Genomic DNA, 25,030 nt, shown 5'->3' on the forward strand with positions numbered 1-25,030 from the left:
ATCATGTCACTTTAAATATCGTACAATTTTATTTGTCGATTAGACCTTAATGAAGCTGAAAAAAAGGATGAAGAAAACCCAAATAAACTAATCTTATAAAAAAAAAAAGATTAAGTGAAACATGGTAGGAATCTAAGGTACAGGTTAAGCCATAGGAGAAGTAAGTCTTATTGGTAGAATGGATTTTAGCACTCAACTACTGTTTCATTTCCGAACGTCTAAATTGAACTTCTAGCTTTTATTTTATTAAAATTCCAATCCACGTAATTCATGAGAAAGCATGGAAATAACAACATTCACGCTTCAGCAGAATTTCTTGGCAAACATGCCATGCTTTTCTATTGCGTTTTCCTCCTTTTGCAACCAAATACTGGTTCTCTACTTGTTAACTGCATGGCCTGGGACAGTAAAACTCTCTGTGCCTCAGGTTTTTTTGGATATAAAATGAGAATCACTGCCTAGGGGGTTGTTATGAGGGTTAAGTGAGGGAATATAAGAAAGTGCTTAGATGACTCTTCTTTTTATTGGCTTTAATGATGATGCAACATTCATCCACCTCTACTGTTTGGAATTTGACTCACCACAAGGCACAGCTAAGCCACTAGAAGCCCCCTTTTCTCTACCCTTTCAACTCTTTGTTTAAATAAGAGGGGTGCCTACTGTGTATGGGCACATTCTTATTCCCCAGTAAGTATTCTTATTATAAACTCCCTGAATATATGTTTACTCCATATATTAGACCTATTTAGTATTTCTGGTCCTTTCTTGCTCTTTATTGGCATTTTGAATCTAATAAACCAATCAGGATTCTGGGATGATTTTTGAGAATGTCACTGAAAAAAGAACATGAATTAAATCAAAGTAGTGATTTACTCAGATGGAGTCAGAAGGACTGAATTAAATATAGAGTCCAAAGAGCCTTCATTTAGAGCAGAGGGAACTTTTACTGGGGATACTGGGCTGAATCCACTGGGCTGACTGGTGTGCTTACTATTAGGGACCTAAACATGAAGACTGAGGGGACCTTGCTCATTTCACAGAATCCCCCCACCATGACTTTACTTCACAAATGTGTTTGAGGTATTGCGAATGAATAGCTTGTGTTTTTATTTGTTCAATGAAAGTACACTCTCACTTCAGCTGAAAAATTGTAATTAATTTGTAGGTTTTTTTATTTCTCTCTATCAAACAAATTTCAGAATCCAAATATATGATACCAAAACTAGACCATTTATATTTTGTAAAAATTAATAAACTTCTCTATCTGAAAACTTTTACAAGATACAAATCTAAACTACAAACGCTTAGGGCAGTGGTTCCAAAAGCGTTATCTCTGAGCCAGCAGCATCAGTATTACCTAGAGCTTGTTAGAAATTCAAATTCTCATTCCCCACCTCAGACCTACTGAATCAGAAACAAACCTCCAAGTGACCCTGGTGAACACTGAAGTGTGAGAACCATTTGTTGGGGTTATTACCAACACTCCAGGAAAGGTTGTGCTGTATACCAAAAGAAGCTGTTTTTGTTCATTAACAAATCAGGAAGGGTTGGGCCTACTCTGGGTTAGGTATTTTTATTTAATCCAATGTTATTCAAAATTACGTAAAGAAAATCTGTTTTTAATATATGTCGTTGCCATTGAAAATACAGTTTTGCTGACCGGTCTTTCCCATCTCTTCTTTCCTCTTTGTATCTCTACATGGTAGACGAGTTGGATTTTATGTCAATACTTTCAAAAATGTCTCTAGCCTAGAGGCCAAGTTTCATAAGGAGATTGCGGTGGTGAGTAATGAAGATTGTTTTTCCTTATGGAATATAAAGTAAATGTATGTTCTGGAAGCAAATGAAATGGCACAGCATTATGCAAAGAATTCACTTTCTTTCATGTTTCTTTTAATAGTGTGTCATGACCCTCAATAATATTTCTACATTTTTTTTGTAGTGACCGCACGGTTCTGTATAGCCGGTAAAGATTTTAGTTTGTGCTTTCATGAATCCCTGCCTGCTTGTTACAGTCTTACAGTCGTTATTTTTTTCTTTCAATCAATTTTTAAAGTTGGATTTCCAAGTCTTTAGGCTCAGGAGAAATTGGTCTCCAGACATTCACATAGTCAGCAGCTCTGTCGTCGACTAATATTTTCTTAGTTCAGCAGGGAGGTTGTATGACTTTATCTCTAATGGAATCAATGTAAACAATAAGTTTTCCTGCTCTGGTTTGTATATATATTAGTTTATTTGTGTTTGTGGCCTGACAGTTTTGACATGAATTTTAAGTTGAACCCTGTTCAGAGGTTAAATTATCCTGGGACCATCCATACCATCATAAGATTCTTAGTTTTTCAATAAACAATTCCTTTCTGGGGTCAGTAGCCTGAATTTGCACCAGAATGACTTACAGCAGTGGCCTCTGTCCCCTTAGCTTTGCCACAAACTATATGAAGTGATGACGAAATTGGGTGACCAGCATGCTGACAAGGCCTTCACCATTCAAGGAGCTCCCAGGTAGGCCATGTTCATCAGAGCCAAGTTCATGTCTGTACACCTTGAAAGCAAGGATTGTTGCAAATTCTGCAGTTTGTATCAGCCTATGGTCTTTTACTCATCCTCCAAAGATCTAAAACCAAGGAGCCCTTCCATCTGGAGGCTGACGCCAGCCTTAGTTCTGTGCTTTTACATTGACTTTTAACCTTCAGATGTATCTCCATGGACTTTTGTCCTTGTCACAATAGAGTTGATATCTACCTCTCTCTGCTTTCCAGCAGTGGTGTCAGCTTTTTACATATAATTTCTTTTTTTTTAATAAATTTATTTATGTTTATTTATTTATTTTTGGCTGCGTTGGGTCTTCGTTGCTGTGCGCCGGCTCTTCTCTAGTTGCGGCGAGCGGGGGCTACTCTTCGTTGCAGTGCGCGGGCTTCTCATTGCCGTGGCTTCTCTTGTTGTGGAGCACAGGCTCTAGGCGCACGGGCTTCAGTAGTTGTGGCACGTGGGCTCAGTAGCTGTGGCTCCCGGGCTCTAGAGCTCAGGGTCAGTAGTTGTGGCGCATGGCCTTAGTTGCTCCGCAGCATGTGGGATCTTCCCGGACCAGGGCTTGAACCCGTGTTCCCTGCATTGACAGGCGGATTCTTAACCACTGTGCCATCAGGGACGTCCCTTACATATAATTTCTAGTTGTGCACTTGTTACTTTATTTGGAGAAGGGAATTCCCCAAACTCACAACAGTTAGTCCTGATACTTATTATTGGTACTTATACCTTTAATGAATCCGTTTTGGGAAAGGAGAAAGGAAGTAGGTGAGACCTCATCTTACCTCCAAACTTGACCTTGAAAGCACTGCGTTGTTTTGTTGAACATTGGTTTGGTTTTATTTTGAGTACACCAGTCAGTTATACCAAAGACTCAGTGATCCGTAAGTAAATGGTCTACACTGCCAGGGTTTGGATTCACAGCAGCTTTCTCCTGTGATTTGGGAATCCCTTTTATCCATCCTTCTCAGACATTATGTACTCAAGTAGTGCAAGCTAGTGAGGCTTGGGTTGGAAGTCAGAAGACTCGGCTTTCAAGTTTCTGACTCTGCAGTTAATTTGCTGTGCCTTCCTTGAGTAAGTTCAATAACCTCTCTGGTTTAAGAGCTCTTTTTTAATCAACAGAAATAAAAATGTGCTATTGAACTAAACCGGTTCTAAGGTAATATGCAGTCCTGACATTCTGTACTTACGATTTTAACATCAGTCAATGTATACATGATACACACGCATTTATAAAAACACACATACTCTTAACACAGGCACCACCACTTCCATATATCCACCTCCGTATATCAGTGTTTGGAACTCCCCGGAAATAGGTAATTTTCTTATTTGATGCTCCTTGGTCTAGCTGTACTTGTAGTCCCTACTCTGGCTGCTATTCTAAGTGAGCATTAAGTATATTTTCTTTGTCTAAGGGAAAGAATGTTGCCTAAAAGAATACAGGAAAGGGATAGAGCTGCTGTTTCTAATACAATTATTTCAATATGAGGTTAGAAACCAAGAAAGAATTGTAATAAGAGTATCACAGTGATTTAGTGATTTAGAGATGCAGTGCATGGGAAAAGGTTGTTCCCTTACACAGAGAGGAAAGGGACAAAGGCATCTGGAAGTTGCAATGTTGCTGAATCAGATACAATGAAGAAAAAGCGGGGCCACGACCACTTGACAAACGTTCTTCATTTTTTTCCATGTTCCTCCGCAGAACAAGGTGGTGAGTGAGCTCAGCGGGGTCTCCATTTGGCATAGATTTGGGGGCTGTGCTTCCCAGCAGAGGCCATGATTGCTGGCACGGCCCCAATCATGCATGTGTCCGCGTCTTGTCCACGGGACCTATTCCCTCAGCCCCTTGAATATGTAGACCCTGCTGCTGTGTACGTGCTCATTTATTTGGGGGTGCAGACCTTGTTCCCTCAATCTGTAGAGTTTAGAAATTCTTAGAGAGTAGGATGTATCCCGAGTAGTGTCTTAGCTGTTGCATTTGGGCTGACGACAGGCATCTGGCCTGGTGCCAGGAATGTAGTGGGCTCTCAGGAAACAGTACAGACTCTCATCCATCACATAATATGTTTGCAGTTTCAAGCTGTCTGAGTTGAGTCACTGTGCCATAAGGTGTAGAAAGAGAAATAATGAATTAATTTCTAAATGTCATCAGAAAGCACTCCTACAAAATCTTAATGAGTGCTATCCTAAGGATCCTTTTTAATACCCCATGAATCATTTGGGGGGTAGGTTTTGCTATAGATTATGCCATAGCAAGATTCTCTTAAAAATCAAAAGTAAAATTAGTTCAATTAATTCAGCTTATGTTTGGAAGATCCTTGCAGAGTCTATCTGGCCCAGTGGAAAGAACAGGGGTTCGCATTACCAAGGCCAGAATTCAGATCCACTAAATTGCCCAGTGACTTTAAGGATCTTTATCCTCTCCGTGCCCTACTTTACTTACCTGTAAAGTGGGGACAGTCGTGCATGGGTCTTGTGATGATTAGAGATAATATATGAACGGGATCTGGCACACAGTGGACAGTACATAGTACCAGTTACCGCATCACCGTTGCTAATAAGCAGAATTAACAGGAAGAGGGAGTAGATAACCAACAGTACCTGGAGTGCCTCAGTTTTTCTGTGGGAAGGAGGGCCCCTGAGAAATAAGTTCTGTTCCTTAGAAGGAGCCCTGCTTACTCTCTGTGTTCATCCAGCGACTCGGGTCCTCTCCATATTGCAAAGACGCCGTCGCCGCCCGAGGAGCCTTCACCCATCCCGAGCCCGACAGCTAGTCCAAATCACACGCTGGTACCTGCGTCTCCTGCACCAGCCCGGCCTCGGTCACCCTCGCAGGTAGGAAGAGATCACGTGTATAATATTAGGGGGACTGGGAAAACTGGTGCTCAGTTGACCACACCTGGGGTAATTCTATGGGGCGGGGACATTGACAAGAGTTTCCAGTCAGGCAGGTTTTGAGGTGGGAGCCTTGGGCATTGTGACCATCACCAAGGAATCAGCTTCCTTCTCTTACTTGGATTTTTATGTTTCCTCACATACCCTCTGCTTGAGTGTGTTGACACGTCTTTCCACAATCTCAGCTTCCTCAGGCTCGCATGCTCTCCTTTTCTCAGAGTCCTGTCCTTTAAGGTTCTGTTGAATCCTACCTTTTCCAGGAAGCCTCCCTCCTGTTAGTGCTTTAGGTAACACCTGGAGCAAGAAAGGCCACGACGTGTATGTCATTTCACGTTTTTTGCGTCACCCGCGGCATATTGCGCGTGCGCTCAACAAAAATGATGGAACAAGTGTTTGAAAGAAGCAGAAAGGGCCAAGCAAAGATAAATACAGGGAAAAGTGGCCACCCTTATCTTCCCTGCTTTTGGCAAAAATGAAATTCCTATGGGGAAACTTGAAGTCTCCAATCCAGTTCAAGCTTTCTTGTGTATGGTTGAAACTAAGGAACGTTGTACGAAGGTATGAATAATGGATAGATCTCTAAAACGCTTATTTTCCAAAATACTGGAGTGCCGAGTGAGATGTATGCTGCTTATGGTGGTCTCACTAACTCCAGTGAAAAGCTTGCTGGATGTTAGTTCTAGAATGCTAATGCACTGCTGAAGAGAGAAATCATTTTCAGTTGACTTCAGAGAAGGTACTGCCTTAATTTAACTTGAGAGGCACAGGTACACGTGGCACCGCAGCCCTGTGTATGGCACTTGGGTTGAGATGGATGGAGCCTCATAGCCTGAATTTTTCTCATTGGGCCACTGGTTGTCAGAGCTCTGAGGGCCACCCAAGCAAGCGTTCTTTGCCTGAATCAGGTGGGCTTATTTCTCTAAGCAGACCTACATTTCAATCAGCAATCAATCTGTTCCCCTAGCTCTGTTCATGTGACATTTCTGCATGTCTCCCATGCCATCTTTGCCTGAATTAACCCCTGTTGGTTTGTGTGATGCTTCTTAGACAAGGAAAGGGCCTCCTGTCCCACCTCTCCCTAAAGTCACCCCAACAAAGGAGCTGCAGCAGGAGAACATCATCAGTTTCTTCGAGGACAACTTTGTTCCGGAAATCAGTGTGACGACGCCTTCTCAGGTGAGTGCCTGATACAGAGCTGGGATGTTCACTAAAGCACCACAGCAGAGGGACTCTCAGAGCTCATCTCTAAAGAAGGTGGCAGATGTTCAAGCCAACAATGTAATTTCAATTGTCATTCGGGTTTGCTTTATCAATACTTGGTGTGTCTAAAGGGTTCCCAAATGGGAGATGTGCAGTATTTGAAAAGACTCATTTTTCCCACTGTTAAGAGTTGTACATCCTTCCTATAGAAAGTTGGGAAAAATACTAAGTGTAAAGTGAAGAATTTTAATAATCCCTTAAATCATAACACTAACGTAACCGCTGACGCATTTTGGTTTACTTTCTTTTAGTTATTTTTTCTTTTAGTTTTTTTGTTCTGTCAGTTTTGCAGCACAGAATTCGGATTGTATTGTTAGGTATTCCTGAATTTTCTGCGTCATCTTACTGAGCATTTTTTCATGTCATAATATTGTCTTTTCCAAAAAAAAGTTTGACCGGGGTATTCTATCAGATGGATGTAACCAACCGCTGATGGTGGTCACAGGTTACTTCCACTTTTTCTGTCACGTCACCAGCACCTTGGTGATATCAACATATATTAATACACGTTTGTGCCTTTTATCATTTCTTCCATATTGCTCCCTAGCAGAGAATAGGAAAATGAAATTCAAAGAGGTGAATATTAAGTCTTTTGACCTTTAGCAGGAGTAAATGTATTCATTTCCATGACTTGGCACCAGCGTTGCCCCTGCTTTTCAAGATGCCTGATTGTGTGTGTGCTCCACCTACAGCTACTCTCAATGTTATACCTACACCTGTCCCAGTTTGGTTGTCCCATTGCCTCAAGGACTTAGTTGCTCCTAATGCCCTCAAAGCCATCTCTTTGTTAAGAGTGAATGTCCCCAGAGAAGTCTTGCCAATATCATTTCCTCCTGGTGTTCTCAGGGTCAGAAATAATTTTAACATTTTGCAAGGGGTGCAAACACAGCATTGTAATTACTGAGTACATCCATAACAACACTGCATATTGTATCCCAATTACAATTGCATCCTGTCGATAATAATGGAAATAATGTGCTAAAAACAGGGAGCTCAGAAAATGAAAACTCAGAAGCAGTGCAGTGGCACATCATAATTTCTCATCTCTTTCGAGGGCATTTATGGATCAGCATGATGCTTTTAGCTGTTGTTTTCCTCCTCCTGTTGTTTGTATGAGGTGCTGAATTTGGTAAGCTAATTAGAACTTGAAATGTGATTTAGTAGCTCCTTTGAGGAGGGGGAATTGCACTTTTATCAGTGCGTGGACCAATTATATCTGTGGATGCACAGATGCCACCAGGGATAGCAGTCTTAGAGCCAAATGATCTTACCCAGCATCCGCCATGGCCGTGGCACCAAACTGGAGCAGTTTTCACTTCCAAGTTGTGCTGTCCCTTTGTATTTCTAACAGCTCATTCTGTTTTTAGCTACATCACTTTAAAAGCAACAGTGTTTTAGGGTGATAATACCCTTACTCAAGTTGCTTTCACCTGGACCCCGCGAGAGCATCCTCTCAATTCCATCATCAATAGAGAATGTGGCCACCTAGAAGCCATGTGTATTTAGCTGAGGACATGTAGCAGCTGAGGCCACTGAAGTAGAGAAAACGTGACACATAGACTGGTTCTGAAGTAAAGATGGGGTTTAAAAGAGTTCTTTCTTCGAAAATGTTTTTTTTATTTGCAGTTTGCTGGCTCATATAAGGGTCCTTTACAGTGGGGGAAAAAAAAGAATCAAAGCACTAATAAAAATTACAGACGCCAGAAGAGGTGCCTAAGTCCTCCTAAGAGTGTTAACGTGTGCTGGTGTTGTTGACTGAGAGTGATGGGCAAAGCCAAGAGTTAGGGAGAGGAGAGGGAGAGGAAGCACCTTTCAAAGCAGAAACGTCTCCAGCTGTGGCCGTAGCAGTGTGGCTACTGCAGTGACACAGATAGCTGATGGAGCCCCCTTGCCCCAGCTTCGATAGTCTGTATGCATGACTCCAAGGCTGTTGGAAAGGGAAGGAAAAGCATCTCCCATTTTGCAATATATATTAATACACGTTTGCGCCTTTTATCATTTCTTCTTTTTAGAACTTTGCAACACGTTTTCATTTTTGCTTTATATCTATTACAGTGTCTGAAACCTAAAGAAATACAATTTCTCTTCCAATTTGGATGTGTGTGTAAATATCATTTGTCTGGGCTCAGCACACTCAATGCCATGGTTTCCTGGCCTGTATCTGCTCTGAAATCATCAAGCTCTGTCTGTCTGCCACTTATAACTTACTGGCTGGGTCATGTCCATCAGTGTGCCAGGTGACTCTGAAAGAAGTAACCCCCAGAGACATTACGGGGGTGCATTTGGGGGGGTTCAACTTCATATAGATCGTTTTCTTTTACTCTGGGAAGGAGGCAGAAAGGATTTTCTGTCATTTTCTTCTGGATATAAGTGGCAACATGGTTCTAGCAGGTGGACCCCAGTATGTAACTCGAAGCATTTCCATCGATTCAATGGCTGTGAGTCTCATGTCGCAATAAGACCAGGGGTGAATCAAGGATTTATAGTTCAGTCTGCTTTCTCCCTCATTGAGTGATATAATCTAGCTTTATTTAATTTCATTTATTTTTTCTTTATTGAAGTATAGTTGATTTACAATGTTGTGTTAGCTTTTGGCGTACAGCAAAGTGATTCATATATATATTTATATATAAATTTTATTTTACTGTTTTCAAAATGTTTAATGGGTCATTTTACATTTAACAAATAGATTTATGCCCCCAGTTTGCTATTTTTATCATTTGCATAATGGGGAAGAAAAGCATTTGTATTAATCCCACCTGGAAGCTCAAGATGTGATGAATGAAATATTCCTCATCTCTGATGGATTTGTATGTTTCATACACCAGGCTTTGTCACAGCGATAATTCTCCCTTGAGAATGTCCTGGGATTGGAAACAGAAATCTATCAGGTCTACAGAGCCCTCTAATGGCCCAAACCTTAAATGTAGCATGTGTATTTGGGAAATATATATTTCCCAGAATCTTCTCTGGAAATATCCTTACTGCTTATAGGGAGATGCCTGCTTATCAAGACCACAGGGCTGACTTTGCTTTTCTGGTTCTGTGTTTACAAATATGGACCCGATAAAGGACAAATCCATCCCTCCATGTATTTAACTCCCAGGAACTTAAATAGGAAGAAATCCTATGTGTGTGTGTGTGTGTGTGTGTGTGTGTGTGTGTGTGTGTGTGTGCATGCACGCACCTGCATTATTCTTTCAAAACAGCATTTTCCATCTAGTCCCATAAGATGCTGTGAAAAGGGCATCTTTGATCATAGAAGGGCGGGGGCTACATCTCCTTTTGCATTTTTCATAGTCCCTTTCAGCATGTATGGGGCTCTGAGGAGTTCTGCAACAAAATCTCTGTGTACTTTCTTTAAATAAGAGCTTCTCAAATAATCTCCCATTCCCCTCAAAATACTCTATTCTTAGGAAATGGATTTTTGGTAAACATTTTAAAAAGGTATTACATCCCTGGAAGCCAAATATATGGGAAATAAGATTTTTACCAGAGATCAAGACCAAAAAAAAAATCATGTGTATAAATACACATAGATATATGTGTACATGCAAGGTTGTCTCCTTTTTTCTTCAGAAAATGTCCTGGAGTGTTTTCTATGCTGACTTGGTTACTTAACTTTAATTCAGATATTCACCGTCCCCTCCCACCAGGCCTTTCCTTAGGGATTGTGGTCCTGGGCAGATACTTTTTTTGGCACAGGAGCTCTCCGTATAAGCAGTCTGAGTCACTTGATGTGAACGTGCCAGCAGCATCCTGGTGGCCAGTCTCACGGCACCCCGTAAGTGAAATGCCGGCCAGTGGGACAGGTCTGCTTGTCAGCCAGCCTCTTTGCAGCAGGCCTGGCCACCAAGTTCCAGGGCAACCTGGTGATTTATGAGCCCCAGACTCCTGGGGTATGAGATGGACCCTCCCTATGGAGTTAGGGTGGGAGAATGCTCCAAAGTGGAAAGATGGGGGCCGGGCCCATGCAGCTCCTGGTCCAGGGGTGTCCTGCTTGGATGGCACTGCTAGCGGTAGCTGATTCCCACAACCAGAGGGTGATCTAAAAAATTCCAAGAAAGGTGCTCAAAAGCGTGGGGACCCCTTGAGAGGCAGGGCTAGGGGCAGGGTCCCTTCTTGCCTATCTTCCTGTCAAATAGCAGTGAGGAAGAAAAGATGGCTTGTTTTTGGAGTTTTTTTCATAGCAGATACCCCAACTATTTGGTCTAAATCTTTTCCCAACAATGACGTCACATGTTTTCTCTCTTTGATATAGCTTTCTTGTTTACAAATCCAAAGGGATTATCTTCTGAACAGCCCAGCTTGTTTCTCGAAGCCCTCCTGTCACCCTGATGTGCGGGAAGGCAAGACATCAGCACAGCCTTTAAATCGTGGGACCGTCAGGATCACGTCAGCACTATTTACTTTGCTACTCTTAGATCTCCGTTCTCCAGCCTAAAGCTGCATCTTACATTTTAAGTTCGTGAAATCAACCTCTTTTTCCTAGCCAATCAAACTGAAATAGATTTTTCAACTTGCAAAATACATTCACGAGACAGCCCTTTTTCATCTCCTCAATCCTGATGGGGCCAGACTGTGATTATTTACATGTGCGTCACTGGCTTCCTGGGTGTCTGTAACCTGCTTTTAAATACCGCCCTGGCTTTTCTTTTCAATGTAGCATATTTCTGGACCAGCTGCTTCTACTTTCAGTTGATATTTTTTTTCAAAGTAAACATGTTAACATTCTTTGAAGACAGAAAGAATTAATAAGATGAAAATCGGAAAGAGGAAAAAATAGTGCTTTTCAAGCCCAGAGTCAGTCAGTATGGGTTGAAATTTATTTCTTTACATATGGATATACAATAGTTGAAAAGTCTAGCATTATTCTCCTTAATTGCCTTTGTACCTTTGTGGAAAATTAGTTGTCCATATGTGTATAGTTCTATTTCTGGACTGGTTTTCCATTGATCTTTTTGCTTAGGTTTATGCCAAGTACCACACTATCTTGATGACTGTCCCTTTATACTGTCTTGAAACTAGATAGGGTTAGTCCTTCAACTTTGTTATTCTTTTTCAGAGTTGTTTCCGCTAGTCTAGGTTCTTTGAGTTTCCATATGAATTTTAGAATCAATTTGTAAGTTTCTACAAACTTTTGGGACATTGTATTAGATTTCTAGGGCTGTCGTAATAAAGCACAACAAGTAGCGTGGCTTAAAGTAACAGGCGTTTATTCTCTCACAGTTCTGCGGCTAGAAGTCCAAGATCAAGGTGTCAGCAGGGCCGTGTTCCCTCTGAAAGGCTCTGGGGGAGGATTCTTTCTTGCACCTCTAATTTCTGTTGGTTGCTGGCAATCCTTGGTGTTCATTGGTGTGTAGACCCATCATTCCACTCTCTGCCTCTGTCATCACACTGCATTTTCCCTGTGTGTCTGTGTGCTCTGTATCTTCACATGGCATTGTCTTTGTGTCTTCATATCCAGAATTCCCTTTTCTTATAAGGACACCAGCTATTGCATTAAGGCCCATCCTAATCCAGTACGATCTCATGTTATTTTTATTACACCTGCAAGGAACCTATTGCCAAATAAGGTCACATTCAAAGGTTTCTGATGGACGTGAATTTTACAGGGGACTGGGTGGGCACAGTATTCAACCCAATACAGATGATTGGAATTGCATTGATTCTGTAGATCAATTTGGGGAGCATTAACATCTTAATAATATTGAGTTGTCTGACCCATAAACACAGTATATCTCTCCCTTTATTAAGATCTTTAACTTATCTTTGCTTTGTTTTGTAGTATTCAGTATACAAGCATTTCACATCTTTTGTTGGGTGGTTTACCCCTAAGTATTTCGTATTTTTAGTGTGACTGTAAATCATATTTTAAAAATTTCAGTTTCTGGGTTTTTATACTGTTATATGTAAATATAACTGATTTTTGTATATTGATGCTGTATCCTGCAGCCTTGTTAAACTCAATATTAGTTCCTTAGCTTTTTTGCAGATTTCACTGGATTTTCTATATAGGTGATTGTATCTTCTGTGAATAAAGATAGTATTATTTCTTCCTTTCTAAATTGGATGCCCTTTATTTCTTTTTCCTGCCTTATTTCACTGTCTAGTACTGCTAGTATAATGTCGAAAAGAAGTGGTGAAGAAGTTGTCCTTGCCTTGATCTTAGGGGAAAAGCGTCCAGTCTTTTGTTATTAAGCATGATGATAGCTGTAGGTTTTTGTAGATACCCTTTATCAGGTTGAGGAAGTTGACTTTTTTACCTACCATGTTCAGAGTTTTGGACAGGACTGGAGGTGGATTTTTTCAAATACTTTCTCTACACTATTAAGATGATCATATGAGTTTTCTTTTTTAATTTGTTAATATGATGAATTATATTCATTGGTTTTCACATGGTAAATCAATCATGCATTCCTCAGGTAAATTCCATTTGGTCATGATGCATTATACTTGTATACATATTTTTATTCAATTTGCCAAAACTTTTTCTAGAGTTTTTCTGTCTATATTCATGAGGTTTATTAGTCCGCAGGGTGTTTTTTGAAAACAACATCTTTGTCTGATTTTAGTACCAGGGTAATGCTTGCCTCATAGAATGACTTGGGAAGTATTCCCTCATCTTCGATTTTCCAGGAAAGATTATATGGGACTGGTATTTTTTCTTCCGTAAATATGTGGTTGAATTCACCAGAGAAGCCATCTGGGCCTGAAGGGTTGTGATTACTATTATTATTATTATTAATGGACAAATGTCTTAAACTACAAATGTAATTCCTTTAATCGATATAGAGCAATTCAAGTCATTTCTTTTTGAGTAAGCCATGGGAGTTTGTGTTTCTTAAGAAATTTGTCTGTTTCTTCTAAGTTGTCAAATGTATTGGAATAAAGTGGTTCATAATATTTCCTTAATATTCTTCCTAATGTCTGTGGCTCTGCCCCCACTCTCATTTCTTTTTCTTTTTTAAAAATTTATTTATTTATTTTTGGCTGCCTTGGGTCTTCGTTGCTGCGTGCGAGCTTTCTCTAGTTGTGGTGAGCGGGGGCTACTCTTCGTTGTGGTGCGTGGGCTTCTCATTGCGGTGGCTTCACTTGTTGTGGAGCCTGTGCTGTAGGCGCACAGGCTTCAGTGATTGTGGCTCGCAGGCTCTAGAGTGTAGGCTCAGTAGTTGTGGCGCACAGGCTTAGTTGCTCCACGGCATGTGGGATCTTCCTGGACCAGGGCTCCAGCCCATGTCCTGTGCATTGGCAGGCGGATTCTTAACCACTATGCCACCAAGGAAGCCCCGTCATTTCTGATATCGATAATTTGTGCACTTTCTCTTTCTTCTTTTTACCCTTGATCAGTCTGGCTAGAGAATTTTATTAGTCTTCTCAAAGATTAAAACTATCTTTTTGACTTTATTGATATTCATATTTTCTCTCTCTTTCTTGTCTTCTATTTCATTAATTTCCACTTTGATCTGTATAATTTTCCCCATTTTTATTTAGGGTTTTATTTGCTGTGTGTATTTTTTTCACCTGCGTAGAGGCTGAAGTTTACTAATTTGAGACCTTTCTTCTTTTCTTAAATAGGGCTTTAGTGCTATAAATTTCCCCCCAAGTACTGCTTTAGTAGCATCTCACAAATTTTGTTGTGCTGTTTTTATTTTTGTTCAGTTCAAAGTATTTTCTAATTTCCACTATGATTTCTTCAACTCATCAGGTTATTAATAAAGTGTTAATTTTGTCCAAATATTGGAGGATTTTCCAGAGATAATTATGTTACTGATTTCTAACCTAATTCCAATGAACTCAGAGAACATACTTTATATGACTTGAATATTTTTAAGTATATTGAGACCTGTTTTATGCCTCTGGAATATTGTCTACCATGTTCCATGTTTCATGTGTACACAGAAAGAAAATGTACTCTGTTATTGTGTGGAATGCTAAGTGTGAATTAGGTCATATTGGGTCATAGTGTTACCTATGTCTTCTGTAACCTTGTTTATTTTCTCTCTACTTGTTCTACTATTAAAAATTAACTATTGAAATTTCTTCTACAAAATTATGCATTTTTCTCTTTCATTTTGCTGCTTTCTTGGTTCTTGCTTCCTGTATTTTGAAGCTCTATAATTGAATGTACAAATGTTTGGGAATTGACTCCTTTTTATAGCGGGAAATTACCTTCTTTATCCCTGATAATACTTTTTGATATGAAATATACTTTGTTTGATGTTAATATAACTATTCTAGCTTTCTTTTTGTTAAGTTGGCATCCTATATCTTTTTCCATCCTTTTACTTTTAACTGTTTGTGTCTCTATATTTAAAGTTAGTTTCTTGTAGGCAGTATCTAGTTGAGTCTTGCTCTTTTTAAATTCAACCTGACAATCTCTGCCTTTCATTATATTATATAGACCAGTTTCATTCAAGGTGATTATCATATGGTGAAGTCTAAATCTAGCACCTTGATTTTTTTTTTCTATTATCTCATCTGCTTTAACCCTTCCACCTCATTTTTCTTTTGGATTAATCCATCATTTTTATTATTCTCCTTTATTTCTTTTGTTTATTAGCTTTAACTTATTATTTTGTTACTTTAGTGGTTGCTTTAGGGCTTAAATAACTTATCACAGTCTACCTCCAAACAGTAGTATACTATTTCAGGTATAGTGTAAAAACCTCACAATAGTATACTTACATTTCTTCCCTTCTGGTTTTTGTGCTATTTTGTCATGGAGTTTACTTTTTAATGTGAAGTAACCTCACATTACTTTATTATTTTTTAAACAATCAATTATCTTTTAAGGAGATTTAATAATGACTAAAGTCATATGTTCTTACCTATGTAGTTACCATTTCTGATGCTCTTCACTCCTTTATGTGGATCCATCTTTCCATGTGATAGCATTTCTTCCGCCTGAAAAATGTTCTTTCACATTAGTTCTAGGGCAGATCTGATAGTGATAAATTCTCTCTGTTTTTGTATGTCTGAAAAAACTCCATCTCATTTTTGTGTTTTAAAAATAGTTTCAAGAGGCACAGAATTCTAGGTTGGCAGTTTCTTCCTGTCGGTACTTCAAAGATATTGATTCTCTGTCTTCTTGCTTGCATTATTTCTGGTGGTAAATCTGCTGTTATTCTTATGTCATTCCTTGTAAGTGACATGTCTTTTTTTTTTTTTTTGCGGTACGTGGGCCTCTCACTGTTGTGGCCTCTCCCATTGCGGAGCACAGGCTCCGGACGCGCAGGGTCAGCGGCCATGGCTCATGGGCCCAGCCGCTCCGTGGCATGTGGGATCTTCCCAGACCGGGGCACGAACCCGTGTCCCCTGCATCAGCAGGTGGACTCTCAACCACTGCGCCACCAGGGAAGCCCCAGTGACATGTCTTTTTTTGCCTGGCCACTTTTAAGAATTTCTTTTTAATGCTAGTGTCAAGAAATTAGTTATGATGGGCCCAGGTGTGCTCCATGTGTCTCCCATCCTCTTTGGCCAGTGGCTGCACGAAGCTTGTACTTTTCATGGTGAATGGCAGGAATCCAAAGAAAACAAGTCAACCATGCAAGCACATTTCAAGCCTTTGCTTGCATTATGTTCACTAACATCCCTTGGCCAAAGCATTACGCATGGTCACCCCCAAGTCAAGGCATAAGGAAGTGAACTCCATCTGTCATGAGGCCAGGGCAGGGCTAGGCATAAGGATTATGCTCAATTGTACACTATATTGGAGGAAGTCCAGTACCTTAATTGTAAACTTAAGATGTCCTTAGCAGAAGACACTTCATGAAATACAGCATAGAAGGTTATTATAATTGGTAGTTATTTCCCATTGGATATTTCTCCTCAGTGTGGTTTCACATCTAGTCTTCTTTCTTAGGTACACATCCCAGGTCATCTCTTCTAGACTTTGGATGGTAAAACAGTAGTTGGGATCAAGCTCCCAAAAAGCTCAAGAATGTTGGGACCGCATCGGATCTACTCCAGTGGTGATGCAGGTGTGAGGAATGAGAAAAGACTAGTTTTCTTTTGTTATGTCAAGGGAAATTACATGTCACTATGTTTAGACATGGAATGACAGCATTGTGAGTACTTCCGTGCCCTTTTATAAAGGAATACTGCATAAACAGGCAACCCTTTTTTGCTCTTTTTGTAGCTCTATTAAATTACTCTTTGATTATGAGTGCCTGAAGGGATAACTGTCAAGTTTAAGGGAGAAAAACCAAATAGAGATTGAGCCTGAAGAAGCCAGTTACACATTTTGAAGGCAGGCAAACAGGTATGATGAATATTTGATGACAGTAATTTTACACAGACATCATTACTAAGAGTAGTAACAATATGGCTTCCATTTCCATTTTGAGTATCTCTAATATATTATATTCAGTGCATTTCTTGTCTTTATTACTCATGGTAGTCTTACTAGGTATTATTATTCTCATTTTATGCGTGAAGAAATGGAGGCTCAAAGAAGCTGAATTAACTGCCCAGTGAGAGACAGCAAGCAAGTGGCAAAATTGGGGTGCAAACCCAGATTTATTTCAATGAAAGTCAAAGCATAATTGACTAATTTTTTTAATCCTTTATCTCTAAATTCCCATTTGAGCTTCCTTAAGGGGATCTATTTGGCTCCTAAGGGGCCAATGGACGTGTTTGTGTGGCCTCAATTTTTCTGGAGAACAAGAAGAATGTCAAGAATTCCTTTGCACATCTCAGGGGTCCCTAAGATGTGGGACGGAGTCTCTGCAGCAGCCTGGAATAGCATTGGAGTCACAGGACGGTAGATAACCTGGTTCAGCCCATTCTCTTCATCTCCAAATGGGAAAATGATGCCTCTTGAAAATGATCTACCTCTTGATTTTTTTTTTTAAGGATTCGCAGCACAGGTTAAATGCAGTTTGGGGAATACAGTAAAGTAATTCTTTAAAGACAACAAAGTGCATTCCTGTGAGTTAATGTTCATATGTGTCAAGTTGTTAGAGCAGTGTGCATCCTAAATGTAATTTAAGTGTTTGCAAAATCTTAAAAATATAACTTGTACCAGTATACAAGTTGATGAAAAACAAAACTCATGCAGATTTTGAATAGGGGCTGAGGGAATCTGTTGACAGTTTTGTGATTGTAATTATTAAAGAAAGAGAGATCTCAGAAGAGCATTATCCTTGTCAAATTTAAAAGTATATGTGAGGAATAATTGTGCTGCAAAATAGATAATTCAAGACTAACAGCAGGATATATAAGCAGATTTCCTCCTACAAGGAGTGTGGATATGCTAAAAAAATGTATTATCTGTTCTGCCCCCAGGCTTTTCATACATTTCTGGATTTTTAAGTTTTATGTCTATGATCAACATTAATTAAAATAACTCCTGTTTAAATTTTTTCTCTAAACATCTCTATTTTTATATAATACTTTATCCATTGTGCCGTTTCAATTTCTAGGCAATAGATGGTCAGAATTGAAGCTTATATCAAATACCAAACGTATGTAACTCGAATTGTGTGAAAACTGACCCCAATTCTCTCCACTGTGGTACAGTTTCTGAGGGCTTATTTCAGCTTTGACCTTTACTGTGTGACCTGAGTCTGGGTTAGACCAACTTCAAGGCCATGCTATGTCATGATCTCACAGTAAATGTGCGTTGCTGGTATAGTGGTAAGCATAGCTGCCTTCCACAGTAAATGAACTAATGTTAGTGCTCAGTATTATAATTTTTTTTTTTGTGGTACGCGGGCCTCTCACTGCCGTCACCTCTCCCGCCACGGAGCACAGGCTCCGGACGCGCAGGCTCAGCGGCCATGGCTCACGGGCCCAGCTGCTCCGCGGCATGTGGGATCCTCCCGGACCGGGGCACGAACCTGCGTCCCCTGCATCGGCAGGCGGACTCCCAACCACTGCACGCCAGGGAAGCCCTATAATTATTTTTGCTATTGTTATAACAGTACTTTCATTCTCTATTTGGTTTTCTTTCTAATCTAAAAATGTTCTTGGGGTAGGAGCTCATTTTGCATTGAAAACTGGGGGACATGTTTTTCTCTCTTTCGCTCCCTCATAAACACAGTTGGGACAAACAGCATTATGGATGAAGAGTGGATCACATGATAACTGAAACCAGGGGTGGGGCACCTCTGAGGGGAAGAGGCAGGTGGGGTGAGATCACGGTAGATAACAATCCCTGCCTTTTTTTTTTTTTTTTAATTAATTATTTATTTATTTATTGGCTGCGTTGGGTCTTCGTTGCTGCGCGTGGGCTTTCTCTAGCAGCGGCCAGCGGGGGCTACTCTTCGTTGCGGTGCACGGGCTTCTCATTGCGGTGGCTTCTCTTGTTGCGGAGCACGGGCCCTAGGCACACGGGCTTCAGTCGTTGTGGCTCGCAGGCTCTAGAGCACAGGCTCAGTAGTTGTGGCTCACAGGCTTAGTTGCTCTGCGGCATGTGGCATCGTCCCGGACCAGGGCTCGAACCTGTGTCCCTTGCATTGGCAGGAGGATTCTAAACCATTGCGCCACCAGGGAAGTCCCCCTTACTTTTTAAATCTTAGCTTCCTAGGGGGCATCACAGCAGTGGGTAACTGTAACGGGTCCAAGCCTTAGCCCATCTTATCTACTTGTTCCTCTGTAAATCTTGACCTGAGTTTTCTGAGCTGGCAGAGAAGGAGATTCCTTGGATCTTGGTGGCTTTAGGATACATTTCTCAGACATTCTCTTTGTTGCCTGGACTTGGAGCTGAACAAAGGATAAGAACTGGAGCCTGGGCCATGTACCTGAGCATCTTAGGTGATACTTGGCTGGAGGTGGTTATTTCGCCTCTCATCATACATAAGTAGTGACTCTGGGAGCCCATGGATGAGCCAGCTAAGTGGTAAATTACCAAAGCGTGCTTTGGGGTATCAGCTGAAATTGGAGGGTTATACATGGAATAGATCATGAAGTCTGATCAGATTCAAGCTCGTGCATGTTTTGTTTTGTTTTAACAGAATGAAGTCCCTGAGGTGAAGAAAGAGGAGACCTTGTTGGATCTGGACTTTGATCCTTTCAAGCCCGACATGCCCTCTGCGGGTTCTGCTGGAGTAACCCACTCACCGATGTCGCAGGTACCAAGTGGATTTTTGGATGTTTGGGGCTGATATTTCATAAACTTTAACAAGCTCAGTAAGGCATTCCGCTGACCCTTCTCCCTTTCACGTGACTATTGACTTTTCTTTTCAGTTGATGAATATTTCCTAATGGGAAGGAAGGGTAGAAAGAGGACTTGATCACTGTCAATTACTCTCAACCTCCCCTACCATTAGCTTTCTCTACCCGCAGAGCTGGGATAACATACATTCCAGTTTGCCAGGAATCATCCATCTCAGAATGGTAATCCACAGAACCACATTTGTACTCGGAAGTGTCCAGGGTTGGATGATACATTTTATGGCTTCCCAAGATAAGACTGTTTCTTTGGGCTTGGGGTTTAATCTTCTTACTGTTTTCTCTACTTTCCTTCCTCATACTTTGCAAATTAAGGCATGTTTCAAATCACCATGAGATTTTGCCCCAAAAGGAATTCGTTTTCAGTATTGATAGTTCTGAACTTGATGATGGTGATGATGGCCTATGTGTTCTTGATCATGGCTTGATGCAGAGTTGGCCTTGCTTATCCAAGCTTACCCCCTGCTCATGACTTCCTCCCCCTCAACATTTTCCCCATTGCAGTAGTTACTGTGATCTCATTGTCTATCAGGGGGATACTGGTGGTGGTGCTGTCATGACCTGTGGGTGATTCCTCTGGAATATAGCTACTTCACAGTTGTCTCTGCTCATGGAAGGAAGTTAACTCAGAATTTTTGCTACCCGGGAATTGTTTATGTCAGTAGTTTCGATGTGGTCGGGGCCTCACATTTGAGTTTGGGAAAAATCCAAGGATGCTACAATGTGCTTCAAATGAATGAATCACGGTGTATTGCAACACTCAGCTTAGGAAGTGAGACCCAGCTCAACTTCCTGGTCATGAAGCCTTCTTGATACAGTAAACCACTGGGGCACAGACAGCTCACTGTGACCCTCAATAAATAAAACTCCTCTTTAATCCATATTTTGTTCCAGAATGTGATTGGATTTCTGTAGGCCTCCAGGTTGTGATATTGGAATAAAATAAAAATAAAAATCTGAGACATCCATAAAGCAGGCAATTAAGTAGATTAGACACTAGTCGGAAAGGTACTTTGCCAAAAAAAAAAAAAAGGATCTCTTAGATGAATGTTTCAGGAAGTTCTATTAATTCCCTTTTAAGATATTCGTGATGTGCCTTAGAATATTAAGGGCTCCAAGAAGTCCTACAATTTAAAAAAACTGTTTAGATTTGTTTAACTTAGGGTTTCCCGACTTTGTTTGACCCCAGAAATCTGTTTTAATGAAACGGTCTTAACATTCATGGGGATGGCCTCTAAAACTCACTTTGGAAAATGCTGATGTAGTCATCGTCAGCAAGTTTGACGATTCTATCCTGGTGGCCAAGCAAAGCGGAAAATGAATGTACGTATCATTCAGAACATCTCCTTTCCAGAGCTTTCCCATTGTATAGAAAGCCAGCAGAATTCAAGGGACTTCTTCTGCCTTCCCCTCCAACATTTATTACTTCAGCGGCAGGAAGAAAGTTTCCACAGTGGCTGCTGTGATGATCAGGGGGTGAGATACCACAGCATTTCTGTCTGCAAGTCTGACTCAGGAGAGAAACCTCTTCTCTATCAGTTTATGATTAAAAGAAGCCATGAATCATGGAAATTAAGACTAAGAGATTCTTTCAGAATTCAACAAACAAACAAAAAATAACCTTGGCGATATCTTCAAAGGTCTCAGTTTCTGGAGGAAGTGTATTACTGCCATCAGGGCAAGCTGTGTGTGCCCCTCTATCCTTCCCTCAGGCCAGGTGATTAACTGCTCTGACTTCCCAGTGGCTGTAATTGAGTCACTTCACCGCAGAGTTGTCCTGTGATCCAGCGCTAACCACATCTCTCCTCTCTGGCTAAGAAGAAACGTCTAGGCTGAGATAACAAAAAGCACAGAGCTGTTAGAATCTGCTACCTTCTCTCCCCTTCACTCAAAATGCTCTCCCTTCCCCATCGCCTGACCCCGTGTTTTTTATTTTATTTTATTTTATTTTGAGATCCAGAGTTTTGCTTTATTAGACATCTGTGAAGACAGTTTGCAGATACAGTCAGATTGTGAATTGCTGCCAAGTTCTGTGAAGTTTGAATTTATAGTGAACAAGACCCCAGTGGCTGTTATTTTAGAATATATTTCCATATTCCAAGCAGATGAGACATGTGATGTTTATGGCCAACAGCTTTCATACTAGTCATCCACTTCAGCCATTTCCCAGCATAAATATGCAGCTTAATCACAGCTACTTCATCTCTACAATGTGTGATTCGATCTTCAACTAATAATGCATTCTGACTCCTGTTTATGTAGGTGCATGCAGTTAACCAGACCTGGACTCTAACAGCTAAACTTGATCTAAATAGCATTCTAGGGGTAGGGCAGGCTCTGTAATCCGGACTCATCTTAGCCATCTGACCCCATGTTTTAATTTGCGTTCTTGCTGCTCACAGAACACCTCACCTTGTGATCTCTGCAGTGTCCACACGAGCTAACACATCCTTTCATGATCGGAAGGAGTGATAAACACGTTTCCCGTTGCTGCCTTCCTTTGGAGAAAATACCTGTTCTGTCTGCATTATGCAGGGATGTGTAGGAGCTTCTAGGAGCTGTGATTCTTAAGGGGCTGTGAAGCAAGAAAGCATCAACCATTTGGAGAATCAGAAAATGCATATAAGGTGCAGAAGGAGTCCAAGTACCAATAACTGGCTTTCAGTGGAGCTGTTCTACACTTAGTCGTTCTACAAGTGGGTGCTAACCCAGAGACCGACCAGGCTGCCCAGAGCTGCAGGGTGGGACCATTAGAGGAGGTCTGGACCAACTGTGGTGGGGGGAGGTTTCAGCTGGAACCACAGGGCCCATCTTCTGTGTAGTACAGAACCCAAACCAGACATCCATAATCCCGTCTGGTAAGTGTCCTATTCTTCAGATGTGAGTACCAGGCTCTCTTAATTTTCTGTTCACATTTAGAGATTCAAAATAAGTGCTCAAACATGGATCTATTCTAGTCACAAAGACATGAGCAGAAAAGGAGGTAGTCTTAGCTGTAATTCTGAGTCACAGAAGAAATAAGAAAGTGTCCCCCACTTTCCCCACACAGTGGAAGTTATTTAAACCATCTGGATTCATTCCCCAGGATCACTAAGCTTCATAATTAAAATGCCAGTAGTAAGTGTAATTCACCCATGTCTTAGGGGGCACCCTGCTAATTTGCACGATTGCCAATTAATCGAGCTGTGTGTTATCGTCTAATTCAACATACTGAAGAACTATTTTTCTGGAATTCATTTACCATTAACAGGTCATCGTCTTGAATTTGGTAAGGCGGGGTGGGGAGAGGAAAGAGCATTAGCAATGGTTAGGACCTGCATTTCCTCAAAGATGTGATAAACTCTAATTTCTGGACATCTTGTTTACTTCATTTTAATTGTGTGTGTGTCTGTGTGTGTGTGTGTTAATGTAAACCCACTCATCACAGTTCAGATATAGTTTTCACTCACAGAGCAAAAAGCAGATTGACTAGACCTATGCTATCCAATATGGTAGCCACTAGCCACATGTGGACATTTTAAATCTAAATTAAATATAAGAATGTAAAATTTAAAGTTTGGTTCTGTTCCACTTGCACATTTCAAGTGTTCAGTAGCACATGTGACTAGTGGCTGCTGTATTGGACAGCACAGATATGGAACATTTTCATCACCAAAGAAAGTTCTGTAGGACAGTGCCGTACTAAGTGTTTCTGAAATGTTTATAATTTTATTTCAAGAACTTCTGTCACCTCCGTGTTTTTTACATGCTGGGGATTTGTCTGTTAATGGTATTTTTGTTTCTCCGTTTGCTTTCAGACATTGCCCTGGGACCTATGGACGGTAAGAGAACTAAGAACTCTGTATTTTGGTGTATCTGGATTGCTAGACATTTGGGAACCTTGTTATATTTTATTCCACCTGTGATGGAAAGAAGACCCAGATGTTTTTTGGTGACAGCGTAGTCCCCTGAACAGTCATCAGCTCCCTCATGATTTCTAAGCATTTACCTGCGCATGGACACAAAGGTGAGGAAAAGAATGTCAGTGCCAGACTCCCGGGTGAGCAGGAATTCAGTGTTTTGCCTTTTATGCATCCTCCTGTGATTATCGGTGGCCAGAGGAAAGTTTGCAGTGAAGGCATGCTTATTTGTTATTGCTTATAGAATACACAAAAAGTATGGATGAGAAAATGTGAAGGACGAGCTACTCTACACAGGGAACCATTTTTTCATTATTATTTTCAATGAAGCTTATTAGTCAATGAGAATTTGAACCTCAGAGTCACATGGTCCTGGATTTGAGTCTAGACTCTAGTTCTTCCAACAATATGACTTTGAGCAACTTCTACTAAAACTCTTTAAGCCTCAGTTATTCTCATCTGTAAAATAAGGGTAATGACGCCGACCTCAGAGGGTTGTGTGAGGATTAGAGATAGTATTTGTAGAATATTTAGCCCAATGTCTAGCATGTGTCAATACAAGGTTGATATTACTGCTCATGTTATGTATTCAGCTACTCTGATGTACAAGGATGAATACTTCCAGAATTTAGACTTCAAAATAAAACACAAACAGGCTGTTGTGGTGGTGACATCTGTGAAATTAAGAAAATGACTGCACCCACATAGAGCCTCACATCCCTTGGGGTAGGGCCGTGGTCTGCCCCTTTCTTAGAGAAGCCCTTGGTCACGTGGTCTTAAGAAATCAACTTGAGTTCACATTTTCTTCTTTTTTAGTGAGACAGCAACAGGAAAGTTGGGTAGATTTAACTATTCATGAGCCTGGTCTTTTGAGGTGACATTGCTACTTTCTTCCCTTAAAACAGAAAGATGACTATCCCCTTACCTTCCACAGGAGCTTAAAGCATCGTGGAAAGTTCTCAAGAGAAGAGCTAAAAAATGTTGAACAAAAACATCTTTTCTAGGGAGCTGGTTTTACTTGGATATTCGCAAAAAGGGATACATGGATTGACATTCAGAACACTGGAAAATTCTAGCCTCAACTTTGTGTTAATTTTTTTTAAAGATTAAGAGGACATCGCTAATTTTGGTTATTCCAATATTTCATATGTTTAGTTGGAGCTATTACACACCTTACCTTCCCTAGCTGGGAAGGGTATAGAGAGGATAAAAGTACCATCTAGAAGGAACGCTGACTAATTCAGAGGACAGACCTGCTAGGAATGGTA

The 25,030-nt window shown here is 40.7% G+C and overlaps 1 protein-coding gene across 2 annotated transcripts in view; it reads left to right on the plus strand.

Moving 5' to 3' along the window:
- The window catches only part of AMPH (amphiphysin), a 187,154-nt gene that overhangs the window by 123,411 nt on the left and 38,713 nt on the right, over nt 1-25,030 (plus strand). Inside the window, exons 8-14 of one of the 2 annotated variants that reach the window (XM_029233264.1) lie at nt 1,707-1,782; nt 2,420-2,502; nt 4,235-4,243; nt 5,229-5,367; nt 6,475-6,603; nt 19,647-19,763; nt 23,661-23,684. In XM_029233264.1, coding sequence (XP_029089097.1) covers nt 1,707-1,782; nt 2,420-2,502; nt 4,235-4,243; nt 5,229-5,367; nt 6,475-6,603; nt 19,647-19,763; nt 23,661-23,684 — 577 coding nt within the window. The remainder of the gene's footprint in view (nt 1-1,706; nt 1,783-2,419; nt 2,503-4,234; nt 4,244-5,228; nt 5,368-6,474; nt 6,604-19,646; nt 19,764-23,660; nt 23,685-25,030) is intronic. The other variant, XM_029233265.1, reaches the window with a different exon arrangement.

Source organism: Monodon monoceros, unplaced genomic scaffold, assembly GCF_005190385.1.
Source record: "Monodon monoceros isolate NGI ecotype Baffin Bay Population unplaced genomic scaffold, NGI_Narwhal_1 Super_Scaffold_2, whole genome shotgun sequence".
NCBI classification, from domain to species: Eukaryota; Metazoa; Chordata; class Mammalia; order Artiodactyla; family Monodontidae; genus Monodon; species Monodon monoceros.